We start from the raw sequence: 15,553 nt of genomic DNA on the forward strand, positions 1-15,553 counted from the left end.
TCATAAATAATAAATTTAAAAGAGAACTTTAGTATTTTCAAAGAAATCTATTTCCATCAAATTACTAATTAAGTTTTACTAAACCTTCATGGTAGTGTCCTTTAATAATAAATTATCTCTAATGAAAGTTTTTAAAATACTTATTTTCCAAATTGGAATCTTTTGTGTAACAAGAAAACTTCCAATTTATGAAACTTTTGAAAAATTAAGAGCATCTTATCCAATTTTTTTTAAAAAAAATATTTCTTAAGGATTCTCAAAAATAAACTTAAAGAAAATATTTTAAATGTTAAAGAATAAATTTAAGATGGAACTTTAGCTCTCATATTTAAAATTCCTCCTAATACTTATTTTCATTATTCCTACACCTTTTCAATTTAATAAATATCCTTAAATATGGAATATTATTTTCATAATAATTTGTCATTAAAAATTACTAAAAATACACTTTTAGTAATTCCTTTAATAATAAATTATCCATCTTGCAATTTTTAAAAAAATATTTAATTGTTCCAATTGAGGATTGGTGAAATAAGGAAATTGAAAAAAAAATTGAAAAAACATGGAAAACACTTTATCCAATAAGAAAAACTTTATCAACAAATATTCTTATAAAATAATTTTAAAATAAATATTTTAAAATTCTTGAGAATAATTTTTCCAAAAGTAAACTTTTCTCCTTTGTTTTAAGTACTTCTAACTTTTCTAATAATTTAAAATTTTTATCTTTCAAGTATTCAAAAAGCTATAAATTCTTCTTAAAATTATTGCCAATTCATAAGATTTATTTCCTTAAATTTTTTAAAATTAAATTATTTTCATAAGTTCAAGACTTAATAAATTTAATTTTCAAGAAAAATTACCTCCATTAAGAATTATTAAAAATCCAGTTTTATTTATATGTAACCATATAAATAAAGATATTTCCCAATGAAACATTTTTTTATATTAAATGTTCTCATATCATCTCCAATAAATTTATAATTCATTGATGATATTTTTTATAGGCAATTATTTTTTATTAAAAATTTGGTAACAAAATGAATTTGTCACTTTCAATCATTAATAATGTTTTGGGACATTTGTTTTTCTTTTTCAATGATGAAAATTTGTCCCTTTCTTGATGCAATATTTCTTTGGAGAAACCCTTTACAAATTAAATTTATATTTTATAAGGGAAAACTTTAGTAGATGAAATTGGACTTTTCCTAGGATACTTTTAGTGACGAGTGTAAGGGGACAAATAAGACATGAAATACTTTTCATAAAAATAAAAATAAAAAAAGCTTTTGTAGGCAAAATTCAAATTTTTAGTGACAAAATATTTTATTGCTAAAAACCTATTTTCTTGTAGTACTAATACATTTTTGTAACATTTAATACGATTCCTAAGCAACATCACATTGCATTGTGCTTTGAGTGAAATTAATTTCAATGATGAAATATACAAATTATCCTATTGAAAAAAAAAATGCATAAACTATATATAGAGATAAATTCCCATGCATCCACCTTGTATCTTGTTTCTAAAAATAAAAAAATTGTAAAAAAAATTATTTTACTTTCTTTACTTCTTGATCATTCTACAATATTCAACCAAAATTTTTTTTAAAAAAAAAAAAAAATAATAAATAAATAAATAGAACTGCAACCAAGCATGATTCATGGAAAGGGTTTCAAAATTCTAAATTAATTATCTTTTTTAAAGCTTCTTTCTTTATGAATTGAAATTAAAAGATACATTAATTGACACCTAAATACAAGTTTACCCCTTTAAGTTAATTCCTATTTATTGAAGGACTTATTGCCTTTATTACAATCCCTTAATAAGAGTGTTGAAACCCAACTCAACCAATTCACAAAATCATGATTTTCCACATAAATATATAACACTATAAAGCAAATAATTAAAACTAGGTTTAGGAAAATGAATGTGGGCTAAGTAGGGCTTGGGTTCATGTATAAGGATGGGGTTGTTTTAGTTGTGGCCTTTGTGAATGATAGAGACAAGGGTCCACTCAAAGATGAAAATATCGATAATCACAGATATATTGGTACTTCGATTTTACGGATATATCGGAGATATATCGGCGGATATTTTGAAAAAAATATCGGTAGACTTAAAATTGTTAAAAACTCATGAAAATGTAAGGAAAACCTCATAATAATATAATTAGAAGTATAATAGACATTTTAAAGTTATTTTATTGAAAATTTTGATATATGTATCACATGATTTATCATATTTGATAATAATATCGTATGCATCAATTAAAATATGAATTTTATAAGTGTATATTTATTATTAAATTACATCTAATAATATGATATTTGATTATAATATGTCTAATTTTAAAATATATATTAATATTAAAATTATGATCCATTTAATTCAATTATATTAAACAATATAAAATAAATTATGATATATATATATATATATATATATATATATATTTAATATTTAATTAATTGTTAATGATATTAAAAACATTATAAAGAAAATTATATAATTTTTATATTTTTGGTAATCAATTAAAAGGAAATTTTGTATTTAATTATAAAATAATTATAATTAATTTGTTCTTTAAAATATTCTTTTAATATTTTCTTTATACAATGAGTTTAAGTATATATAAGTTTAGTACACAATATATAACAAGGGCAAGTTTGCCCGGATGGTAAGTGGAGTGTACCACAAACCTTTTGGTTTGGGGTTTAAATCCCCGGAGAAAGCATTGTAGCTCGTTTGACTTGGAGCTTTGTCTCTTCCATGTAATGTATTGCACGTTGAGGTTGGTCGTCCCCTTGAGCCCATGAGACAAAGTTTTAAAAGGCTTGTTTATTCACTTTAAGCAAGTATTTAATAAATCAGCTTAATAATAAGTTAACGACTTAATTTATATAAAATTTGAATTATTTTTTAATATAATATTATATTTAGTAAGAATAAGTTAATTATTTTAATTTAATATTTAAAGTTATTTAAAAAAAAAATAGTTATGATATTAAATTATTTTAATTAATATATTTAATTTATTTAATAATTTAAATTAAGTCATTAAATTGTTTTATCAGACACCCTCGTAATCTAAAAATCAATTTTATAAGATATAGACTTTCAAATATACTCTAACATTTCAAAGAACAGGGAAGAATCACTTTTATTTTGCCTTCGTGGATTAATCGATGGAAGAGAACTCATAAATTTTCAAATTTGCTTTTCTATTTTTTTCTTTTTATTTGATCAAAAACTCTTTCAAAACATCACCTAATAAGTGTGAAATCAAAGGAAAAAGTGGAATGATCTTTTTTAAAACAATTAATATTTTTTAACAAAATTACCTAAATAAAATTCTCATTGAAATTGAAAAGAACTTTTAACTCTTTAGAAGTAAATTTAATATGATTTAAATTTTTTTAATAAAATGCTTTAAATTAGCTAAAATTATATTTAAAGATAAAATATTTGAAAATTTTAATTAATTAAAAAATAATAATCGAATCAATTTTCCTGATGAAAAAAAAATTCTCAAATTTTGCTTGATTTATCTCTATCTTTTATTTATTTATTTTTAATTTTTACGTTTTAAACGAGAGTGTATTACACGCGCTATGGCAGCGGTTGGGATACAGAAGTACTCCAGCATTGATAAACCAACCAACCAACCAAAAAGCTGGGTCATTCCCAAAATCCAATGTCCACCTTGACTTTTTTGGTGGCATTTATATTTTATTAAAAAAAACTGAAAAAAAATGGTTGGAAAGAAAAAAAGCCAAGTTCTGATTCTTCTCATCATACCCGTATCATTATCCTGAATCTTGGCTTTGTTTCTTTCCCAAATAATTCCATTATCCAAATACAAATTGTATTTAAATTTCCTTTTGGGTGGCACAATCCATTATTGATAATCAATTCATCTCCAACTTCAATCAAAGGTTTTGTTTTTTCATTGTATCTGTGAGTACCCTTTTCAAATTTAATGCTCTGTTCATCCTCTGTTCCTCATGTTTTGTATTATGAATGTGTTTTGATATCTGGGTTGATTTGGATTTTGCTGCATACAGAGGAACGATGGGTATATTCAGATTTTAGCTGTATTTGATGACCTGGGTCTGAACGCTTGGGGCCTCAAAATGCCCACACGGCAAGACAATACAGATTCCAACAATGGTTCTGGTAAATTTCTCTGGTTTTTATTGTAAAATTTATGCCTAAGTTCTTGATTATTTGTAAAAATTCAATTGTTCCCTCTCTTGTTTTAATGTATGTATAATTTTGGCAAATGAATTCATGTACCGATTGGTAGAAGGGTACAAGGAAGGTTAAGAGCTGATGGGCTTGTTCTTTTCCTTTAATTAGTTTTCCCATATTTCTGTGAGAAAAAGAATTTTTGTGGTGTGGGATAGAAGGCTATGATTTCTGTTGCTAACCCTGAAAAGTTACAGAAAGGAACTATGATTATAGAGTTTGTCTGCAAAACAAAATTGATAAATGGGTATTGGCCAAACCAGGATTGTTGTTTTGGAATTGGGTGAATTTGGGAAAATTAGTTTGAACATAAGTTTCAAAATTATGATAATTTTTCAAAAAGAAAATCAATATATATATATATATATATATATATATATATATATATATATATATATATTAGAATTGAATAAAAATAGGATAATTATAATGAAATAGATGAACAAGGTTTTATAATGTAATTTGTTGGTTGCAAATTATCTGGTCTTGTATTTGCAGTTAAAAATAATGTCATCCAACAGCCAATTGATGTTGTTTTGACTGTTAGACCAACAGTTAAAGAATTGGCAAAAGCATTTTTTAGTTTTGGAAATGGTTTAATTTTATTAGTTCTTTGAGGAAAACTGTGACAAGCCTACAATTAGTTTCTCATAATTTAAACTGCAATTGTTTGCTTTGTACTTTTGTCAGCGGAGCACCAAACAGAGAACCTAATCGTGACTCTCTGGTGGTCCCTGAGTTTTTAGGCTTTTTCTTGGCCATGTTTCTATGATAACAAGAATCATATATCCCTCATTCTTTAGATATGTAAGTGAAAGGCCGGGGTCATAAATTCATTAGTGGAAAGTGGAGTTTGGGGTGGTTCATGCAGTTCACTGAATCATGGTGGAGATTTATGGACTAGAAACTAAGATCATACCCTGAAAGCGTAGAATTTTAAACTGCTTGAGAGAAAGAATATATGATTCTTTTTTTCTTTTAATGATGAAACGAGTAAATGATAGAGATACGGATGGAAAACAGTATATATCTGTTTTCCTGACTATGGGTTGAGACGCTCCAAATTAGATGAATATGATGGGTCTAAGTGTTTTTTAACAATCTTTTACCTCATATGCTTCAAGACCAGATAAGATAGCTTGCCATGTTGGGAAAAGAAGCTGGAAGACTGGAGTGATATGGGAAGATAAAGAGATCAGTGGATTAGCCTTTGGTATAGGAGACAGCTGACTTTCAATGGAGATATTAAGATTTTTTCCAACTGAAAATCAATTGTTAAACCAATTTTAGGTATATAGAATTTTGAGATCAAATCTTTTATATCAGTTCCTTCCGAGATTGACATCAGAGATTGCCCAAATTATGTCCATTGGGTGGAGGAGGTATGGAGGGGTGGGGAGGGTGGAGAAGGGGAGGAGGGGCAGTGGTGCTCTACAAACCTTTTTTGCCCATCTCTTGTTGATGATAGTAGGTATGACATTGTAGCTTCTATTTTGACTCTCTTTGTTTATTATGAATACTACATGTTAAAAGTTAATCATGCGGGGCTAGTCTGGTGCATTGTGAGATTCAAACTTAACTTATTTGGTGAGTGATGCGTGTTTTGATTGAGCATTTAGGTTGGATAACATTCAGAATAGGTTAATTTTATAACCTTGTTTCTTTTCCGCTTTTACTGTGTTTTGTACCTCTGATTTATTAATCTGTTTCAAGGACCTCGATTTGATAAGCTGGTTCTTCTTTTCATATCAATAGTTGAACCAACTCTACTGCCTAATCTCTGAATATGAAATAAACAATCCCTTTGCTTTGTTTTTACCTTCACTACTGTGTTTAAACATGCCACCACAGCTTATATTTTTCTGACTGTTATGTTATATACATACTGTCCATTTCTGCTCCCTATTCCTCCATGTACATATCCTCAATTCATTTTCTTACTCATTATGATTGTTCCCCAAGAGACGGGGCTGGCTGGGATCAGATTTTGCTAGTTCAGCCTCTGTTTCGAGTCTTCATTACCTGTTGAAGGATTGCAATAGGCATCCTCTATTGTTTACTACTCCAACATAAAAGGTTTGCTTGTCTGCCTGTTTCAGCCTCTCCGTTATTTATTCTTTGGTGTGGATTGCCAATGAGCACATTGCAATTAATTTGATTGAGACATAGCCATATCCCTGATCTTTGGAAGATAAACTTCGTACATGATCTTTTATTGCTCTATTAGATCTTTTATCAATGTATTTATCCATTTAGTTTAGTTTAATGTTATCATTGCTGTCATGTTGTCTCTTCTTCATGTAGCATAGACATGGATACAAGAAAGACACAACAATACCTAGACATTGACAGGGCAAACTATAGAAATATAGGATATTGATACAGCTGGAATACATCACTAAAAGACCCATATATACTCAACTATAATATTAATTTACACATGTGGTAACTAGAAGAATTTTTGTTAACTTATCGTACATTCTGTAATTAACTTATGATTATTGGTAGTCTTGAAAGCTGAATGCTACTCTTTGAAATGAAATGTGATGAGGGCCACTTTGGTTCAAGTAATTAAAGCCATTAATTTTACACTATTCTACATAAAGTTTCTCTCATTTAATAAGTTTTATTCCAAATTATCCATACTTTATTAATCATGAGAAGCCTAGTGTTGTTTTGAACCCCACCGTACCTTAAAGTTATTAGGCTGTTTCATTAGTGTATCCCAGTCATACCTGGAAAGTACCCAATTTCTCAAATTACGCTTCATCATGATTGGCCCTCAAATCTCTATAATAATGTCAGTATGGTATCATGGCTGGAACATTTTTTCTCTAAGTCAGGTTGTATCTTTCTGAATCTTGTTAGTTATCAAAGTATTGGTGTTTCTCTCAGCAACATGGTTAAATTAGTTTTCATTTGACAGCATGCTGATGTTTCTCATCCTGATCTTGTATGATTTAGACCGCTTATTGCTTACCTATCCTCAATGAGTATTTTACTTTTGAATTATGACTTACTTTTAGTAAGCAAGAGATAAAAAGTGCTTATGATGTTAAACTTTTTATGAAAAATGATTGGATTTTCTTAAAAGATGTTGTTGGATTTGTAGGAACAGGGTCTTCCCTACTGGACCTCTTACGTTCAGACATCTATTGGAATTGTCGAAAGGAAGGACAAACATCTTCTGGTATCTTGAGCTTAATATTTGAGTCTATTGTTTTAGTTGTTACTCTTTTTGGGCAATAAGTGATGGCTGTTTCAGTATTTCAACTTGATTTCACTTTTGCATGTACTAATCTATCTGATCTGGTTTGCATTTCATGTTACAACTAAACAGTGATATTCTAAAAGTAACAGTGAAACATATGACACATAAAGGCCAAGGTTACTAATTACCATGAAATCACTTAATCTAATTTCCTAAAAGATTTCTTTGCTTGAAGGTTATCACATTTAATTTCAACTGTAGAGAAGCATATTTATCCTTTATATTTTGATATTTTCCTGCAGAAGCACACTTGATCGATTTTCCTCGAAAAGGGAATAATTCAACGCCATTTATGGTGATATTTACTTATGATTTTTGTTGAGCCTTAGCATGCAGCATATATAATTCTGCCTTATGTAGTAAACTATGGGGTTTATAAGTTTGAAACATAATGCCTACCAGTTTATAGTTGTAATGAACCTCCACATTGAATGCATAGTTCTAGGAGTAATCTCCAACCATATCTCAAGAAAAAGCTATATATTGAATGCATTAGTTTAATGACCTCCAAGTTTCTTTTTCACTTGTATTTTAGTTTTATAAGCAGGAGAGACGAGTAATCCTAAATTAGATTTCAAAAAACTATAGACAAGTTTATTAAAAAGTGTATTTGTCGAGGATATCCAGCCTACATGTGTGAATATAACACTTACAGAAATATGTATGCCTATCATGAGCATTTAATTATTTTGATGAACCAATAAAATTAATGGTTGCTTTTCTTATGTAGTGGATCTTCTTTCATCTACATTATGAATGTGAACCAATGCCCATTAGATGTTCCTTTTCTTTTCTTTTCTTTTCTTTTCTTTTCTTTTCTTTTCTTTTCTTTTTTGTAATTCTTGAAGATGGTCATCCAACCATTTTGACATATAATCAAATGAATAATGAAGGGTTAGTTCCCCCATCTTGTGTAGGTTAATCAGTAGCTTCCATCAATTTCTAACCATTGAACTTCTGATCATTACTTGCTTGCTTGTTACTTTCATAAATCATTCCTATGCTCAAAATTATCTTTATGGTCATCTAGTGTTGGTAAATGCTTGTCTTACCATATGTGTTTTCTATAGAGCAATATTCAATCTCCATTACTTGCAACTACTATCATATGGCCATAATATCTGAAGTGCTGGTTGAAGAAATATATCTCCTTTGATGTCTCTTGGAAGCTTTGACTTAATAAAGTTAAGATAACCTTGCCTATATTCTCTACGTTTTTCATTGATCAGGTCCACGAGGAAGGTTGGAGAATCTTTTGTGTCAATCAGGAAATAACATTTGTGCAGATTGTGGATCTCCAGATCCAAAATGGGTGTAAGTATTCTGTTTACTGGTGAGTGAACCAGGAATTTTTGCTTTTGATATTTTTGTCTACTGATGATAATGGTCAAAGTGAACTATTGTGAGAAATTTGTACCAAATTCATATAAGATAAAAGGTAAAGACTCTGATCATATGCTTTTGACCATGAAATAAATAATACAAATGTGACATATTGAATATTTGAGAACTGGCCCCATGGATCATATCATCCATGGACGTGGACTGGTGGAAATCATACTGTAAATGCTTACATATCTTAAAGAAACTTTAACCAATACTTCTAGCAGCAGAATTTTAACATTCAATGCAACTAAATTATTAGCACCTCATTTCAGGAGGGTAGCTAAGTTGCCTAGAATTTTGTTGTGCGTGATGTATACTGAAATTGCCTAGGAATCCAAGGGTCTCTGAAGATACATGGGATTAACTTGAAACAGAAATCTGAATTTGATCTCGTGTGGATCAAAAAATACATAATTTATCGAAAGCCCTACTGATCACCATGTCAGTAATGTAAAAGTACATCTGCAAATAATCCAGCCGAACTAGTAGGAATTAGGCCTAACACGATTCCTAGTACCTGTACTTGGTCTGCTGTCCTGCCCAAGCCTGGTTGACGAAGGGGTCTGGGGCATAGAATGAAAAAAGAATTGCTGATTCGGCCACGCATGCTGTAAGTACTGATTCTATTGTTTGTAATAAAAAATAAGTGAGGCTGTTCCATTTCCATGTCAAAACCCTTGTATGGTTTCTTTGATTTCTTGATAAAAGAGAAATATGAGCAATATTAGTTCAAATGTACATCTTGCATTACCTAATCACTGTTCAAAGTTTTCCAAATCTTTTGCTACCTCATTGTGGCCCTCAACATATTCTCTTATTTGTTTCCATTTAATATGCTGCATATTACAAATGTAACAGAGCTAGTAAAATGGATTTGTTTTTCTCCTATTTTGTATTTGATATGTCATCTAATTGTGGATACATTTCTCTAATTTGAAAGCAAACTCAAAATTTTCATTTCAGTTTGTTAAGATTAGGGAACATGTGTAATATAAATGTCAAGCAGCTCTCCTTATTCTTATGTTTATTGAAATAACATTCCAAATCAATCTTCCTTGGTGTATACATGCATTTACATAAGTTTCTTCATTGCTCTGTGCCTATTCAACTTATACTGCATTGTCATCATTTCATTTGAATATCAGATCTGTAAGTCTTGGAGTATTTATTTGTATCAAGTGTTCTGGTGTACATAGAAGCCTCGGAGCACATGTCTCAAAGGTACTGTGTCCAAAGTATTCTTCTTAAGCTCCTATCTTATAATTTTTTAATTTCTAATTATATTCTACTAACATAATGTCACAACTGCACATAATGGCACTAATTAGGCATTTTAAGACCTTCAGAATTCTGTGTGAGGAATTCTTCCTTTCTAAAGAACAAAGAAAGTGGCAGATGACATAAAGAAGTGATCAATCATGGAGAGGCTGATGATATAAAGAAGTGAACAATCATGGATTCAGCTTTTTCCTTCCAACAGTCTTGGCTTCTCATAAACAAGGGAAAGACCTTTGTACATGTTGAATTAAAAGTAAAACCTTCATGATAGCTATGGAATACACTTAAGCCTTAGTGGAATTATGGGATCATGGGGTGTACTGTTCTCACATGCATACGAGACTAAGTTGGTCAAATCTCTTCTTTCATTACAGAAAATATTTTTGGAACCTGTTCTCTCTGCTTTTTGAGTTTTTATTCATACCTTCAAGAAAGTGAAACCCTAGCTTTTGCTACCAGAAGAATCATTTTCTTTCAACAGCCTGTACCCCATTGCTGACATGAGGGTCAGTCTCTTCAACAGCCTCAGTCTTCTTCCTCCTGTTTCTTGGCCTCTCTGCCTCCATAGTTTCACTTGTCTCTATCCTCTCTGTCTTCTTGCTTCCTCTAGCTTGCTATCTCTGCTTCCATTTCATTTGTCTCTATTTCTGCTTCTAGAGGAAAAGAATCACTTATTGATAATTGTTGGATATTGGTTATCGTATCCTAGATAGGAGGGTGCCATCCACCTGCTACTTGGAGACAGTCTTCCAGGGATGGATCTGCTCTTAATGGAAGTGTTTCACATGCCCAAACCAACAAGTCTTTCCATCTCTTTATAGTTTCTATTTGTTTTATGAGTAGTATCTTACCATTATTTTCCTACATCAAGCACATCTTGATGACAGTTTATCAGTTAAGCATCCTGTGATTGGAATATGAGCATTTATAGATTCTGTATCCGTTACAAGAACACTATAAGAGCTACCTAAAAACCTATTACAGTGTAGCCTTGTTTCCCTATCTCTTTTGTGACAGGATTTAAGAATATCAAGTAAATGCCATGTTGTCTTAATTTGTCTGTTTGCTTTGTCAGCACAGTTTCTGCAAGGCAACATAAAAAACCATAAGGCTGAATCTGCTGCTCAGTCCAGCATGAGGGCCAGATGGTTGATACTAATATGAAAACCCTATTTGATCTATAAATCAGGAGTTGAGTAATATTCATGCACCAAAATGTATCATAAAGTTTTCACGCTTGTATAACAAATTTCTACATTCATATGATGCTTATGATGCAGGTTTTATCAATTAAGCTAGATGAATGGACAGATGAACAGGTTGATACGTTGACGGGTATGGGTGGAAACAATGAGGCAAACATGAAGTATGAAGCTTCCATTCCGGACTACATCAGAAAACCAAGACCAGATTCCTCTACAGAGGAACGCTCTGATTTCATTAGGTATTACTATTAATACACTTGGCATAAATTTCTAATGGGAACTTATACCATGCTGAATCAGAAACCCACTTCTTGTATACTCAGGAGAAAATATGAGATGCAACAATTTTTCAACTCTGATGAACAGATGTTCTGCCCCTTTCCACCTCAAGGTTTGTGCTCACCATCCTCCCAAGGTGGTTCTTCAAGCAATCAGTCTGGTTTACCCCCAGAGAAGAAGCACTATGAGAAACAGACAACTACCCATCGTCTCCATGGACTTGGGCTGGCATTTCGCAATAGTTGGAGAAGAAAAGAGCCTGAGCACAAGCCTGTCAAGAAGAGCAGCTCATCGGTAATAATTTTGTATGATCAAGGCTTTATTTTTATCAGCTGGCTCAAGGGGTGTTTGGATTTGCTTTCATTTTTACTTCAATATGCTACTATAGAAGTGTGCTCTGCTAAATTTGCTGCAAAAATCCATTTTCATTCCAAAGGTTGTTTGAGAACAAGAACAGCATATTTCTCAGATTCCTTCAGTTCTACTTGAGCTTTTACCAGGGAAGAAACTGATGTGTCTGGCAACTTTTTGATTGTTAACTTGAATTAGGCTTCTTGGGGCTTCTCTTCCTTGAGATGATACTCTCAAAGGTATTCTTTGTGGAAACCGTGTTTTATGAAACATGAGACAAACTAATTAATGGTATTTCATGTTGCATTGATGATATACAAACTAAACACATGCGAGCATCAAAATGTATCACCAAGTCATCACCTTGGATGGCAATTTTACATCAATACTAAATCTTATACTCTTGTTGTACTCCTACAGGCAGGCATGATCGAATTTGTCGGATTGATAAAGGTCAATGTAGTCAAAGGCACCAACCTAGCTGTCCGTGATGTAATGACTAGTGATCCATACGTTCTCCTTGCATTGGGACAACAAGTGAGCCTCTTCTCCCACTGCACAGAACTGATCAACTTTCTTATTATTATTACTAAATTGAAAATGAAAGGAATTGTGTCAATAATGAAACTTACTTCACATATCTTGTTGCAGTCGGTGAAGACGCGTGTCATAAAGAACAACCTTAATCCAGTATGGAATGAAAGGTTAATGTTGTCAATTCCAGAACAAATTCCACCATTAAGAGTGGTACGTTTGCCTCTAATCTCTACATGTATAAAATGCATACGTATGAAATTAAAACACGACTAAAATATTAAAAATCCACATTTACCTGTCCTTGCTCTTCATCTAATATATGTGAACCGTATCATAGCATGTGCTACTTATTCAGGTATATCACTGCATTAGTCCTACCATATGATCTGAACTAGAGTCTGCAAAATGACTGTATGGGGAAGAACTATTAGAGGCTATGCACGGGAGTGGAATGGTTTTTGCTAGGGGTCTGCACTTGAGCTCAGAAGATAAGATTCAATTTATTCTTGGTCATTAGTTATTAGAGACTAAAACTGAACTTTGTCTTTGTATGGCACAAAGTAATTGATAAAAACTAGCCCTCCATCCTCTTCTGCACATGGTAAACTCCATTTTCTTCTGTTTATAACATTAAACATTGGTTAGATGCTGTCAGAACAAGGGCTGGACATAGAAACAAGCTCTCTATGACAGTTTGCCTCTACATTCTGCTACCATGGGGACGTCTCTCTAACCAGTAGCATTAGATCAATAAAAGATTAGAATGCTTAGAAGCCGGTTGGTTTGATGAACTTCCAAGAATTTTGATTATAGCTTATTGGGGTTACCAGTGAAGTATATTACTGGTGAATCAAGGGGCCTTTTGCCTACAAACTTCTCAAGATTGCATATTTTGATTTTCATTTTGGTTGAACCCCATTTTGTCATATATTTATACAGCATGGCAACCATCAATTACATTAAAAACTTGTTGGGAATTATGGCTTGCAGTTTGTGTATGACAAGGATACTTTCTCAACCGATGATTTCATGGGGGAGGCCGAGATTGACATCCAACCTCTGGTTTCTGCTGCCATAGCCCACGAGAATTCCACGTTAAATGAACCAATGGAATTCGGCAAGTTGGTAGCAAGCAAAGAAAACACCCTGGTAAAAGACAGTATCATAAGCCTGACAGATGGGAAGGTGATGCAGGACGTTAGTCTCAAACTACAGAATGTCGAAAGGGGAGTGCTGGAGATCGAGCTTGAATGTGTTCCTCTTAGTCAATAGCAGGCACAGCGAATTCCCAGAAATGTAACCGATCCATATGATGCCAAAATTCCTGGAAATGTTACTTGGGGCCTTGCCATGCATTTCCATCCTGATAGTGGCTCTATTTTGCTGTAATCCTTGTTCTCATCTTTAAGACTATTGAGGAATTTTACAATATGTCAGTCACAAGAGAATGTGTGGATCCACTTGTATTATATTATGTATCAACAAGCAAGGTACAAAAATCTTGGCGATGCTGGAACTGCCTGATGAGATTATATCATACAGACATGGAAAAGCAGGCACAAGACCTGAGAAAGAAAAGAAAAAAAAAGCAAATACCTTTCATTCCTCTAAAAAATTTCAGTAACATAGTAACAGTGCTTTTGTTTGATAGCTAAGAGGACGACAAACATTGAATTTTGGCAGTATGAACAAAAGTTACGGCACCGTTGTGAGAGATTCTAATGAGTGTCCTTTTCTACTTCTTGGTAAATGAACAGAGCCTGTAGAGTCCCTCAACATGGAAAATTTGGGAATTGGATAGACCTGGGTAACAATCAACATTTTGTTGATGGAGACATAACTCAACTGGAAATAATCCAGTCACTACCAGTATGGAAATGGGTTAATATGTCATATCCTGAATGCCCGGATATCTGAACAACCCATGTTCTAGATTCTGGTTCCAGAAAAAACCCAAGCAGAAAACCAAACCCCTACAACTACTAGGCCAAAGAAACAAACAGAAAAGGAGATATTCAAGGGGAACATCAATTTCTCCACCTTGATTGAGCCACTGATCTGATATAAGGGGTTTACAGCCACAACAAGAAATTCTAGAGCAATTGTTATGAAGGGATATGAAAAGAAAACCACCTTGAAAATGTGGTAAAAGGTGTTAAGGTAGGATTATGTTCCTCCTATTCATCAAATCTAAAAACAAAATACAAAGGCAAACGGACAATCTTTTATTTCATAATGAGGGAAGAAGAATCCAGCAAAATGTTGTTAAATCATCTATTAAAGATAATTCATGATTTGACAAAAGCACTTTGCATAGATGGATAACTAGAGATAATAATCAACTGAACTTTGACAGGGACAAGATGCAAGAATCAAGTTAAAGGATAAACTCAGTCCCTGTTCAGAGGAAAAGGGGGAATTTTAAGAAATCAGACATCCTCATTGAGTTCATCAGGCTACAATTTACAACAAAATTTAAATAAAAAAACAGGAAAAAATGTCTGGCAAAATCAAGGAAACATGAGCCAGCTCGTGGACTGCCAACAATAAGCAATAAACAAATGTTAATAAATCGGCTAGCAATTTGCAAAGCAGTTCTACAACAAAATTAGGATAGAGTCCCTCCATAGCAAAATCATTAAATTTATGGACAAAATAAACCTAAAAACATACCCATCAAAAAATAAAAATAAAAATATACCTAAAAACATTATTCCAAACAGTGAGAAGAATCCAAATGAAGGAAGGTGTAACAGAAACTTCAACTTGCACTTCTTATACTTTTTTGCAAAAGAGTGTCATCTTAAAATTTGACAGAAAAGGGGAAAAAATAACTTATGAGAATAAAATTTGAGATGAAACCCAAATTCCAGTGAACACAATACAATTATGAAAACTTTTGCCCTAAAAAATTTAGGCATCTAAGAAGAATTAGGACTCAAGACATGACACAACTCAGCAAGAATTTGCAAACTGAAGCAAACCCATAATTAT

At 32.0% G+C, this 15,553-nt stretch overlaps 1 protein-coding gene across 2 annotated transcripts; it reads left to right on the top strand.

Moving 5' to 3' along the window:
- Positions 1 to 3,750: 3,750 nt before the first annotated feature.
- On the top strand, positions 3,751 to 14,075 carry LOC117910743 (probable ADP-ribosylation factor GTPase-activating protein AGD11). Of its 2 annotated transcripts, none has more exons than XM_034824888.1 (10): positions 3,751 to 3,961; positions 4,069 to 4,180; positions 7,371 to 7,442; positions 8,753 to 8,837; positions 10,055 to 10,130; positions 11,468 to 11,631; positions 11,716 to 11,965; positions 12,443 to 12,559; positions 12,674 to 12,769; positions 13,550 to 14,075. In XM_034824888.1, the coding sequence occupies exons 2-10, from the start codon at positions 4,138 to 4,140 to the stop codon at positions 13,829 to 13,831; spliced, it is 1,185 nt and encodes a 394-aa protein (XP_034680779.1). In that variant the 5' UTR covers positions 3,751 to 3,961; positions 4,069 to 4,137; the 3' UTR covers positions 13,832 to 14,075. The 2 variants fall into 2 exon arrangements, with proteins under 2 accessions (XP_034680779.1, XP_034680778.1); XM_034824887.1 differs by having other exon boundaries at positions 3,753 to 3,961; positions 7,365 to 7,442.
- Positions 14,076 to 15,553: the final 1,478 nt, after the last annotated feature.

Source organism: Vitis riparia, unplaced genomic scaffold (genome assembly GCF_004353265.1).
Source record: "Vitis riparia cultivar Riparia Gloire de Montpellier isolate 1030 unplaced genomic scaffold, EGFV_Vit.rip_1.0 scaffold827_pilon_pilon, whole genome shotgun sequence".
NCBI classification, from domain to species: Eukaryota; Viridiplantae; Streptophyta; class Magnoliopsida; order Vitales; family Vitaceae; genus Vitis; species Vitis riparia.

What these genes read in the sequence shown, in the direction of transcription:
- LOC117910743 (XM_034824887.1), top strand. Translation starts at nt 4,138, where the DNA reads ATGCCCACACGGCAAGACAATACAGATTCCAACAATGGTTCTG. An exon ending in GGAAGGACAAACATCTTCTG is followed by an intron (nt 7,443 to 8,752) that starts GTATCTTGAGCT and finishes TTCATTGATCAG; the next exon opens with GTCCACGAGGAAGGTTGGAG. An exon ending in TCCTTGCATTGGGACAACAA is followed by an intron (nt 12,560 to 12,673) that starts GTGAGCCTCTTC and finishes ATCTTGTTGCAG; the next exon opens with TCGGTGAAGACGCGTGTCAT.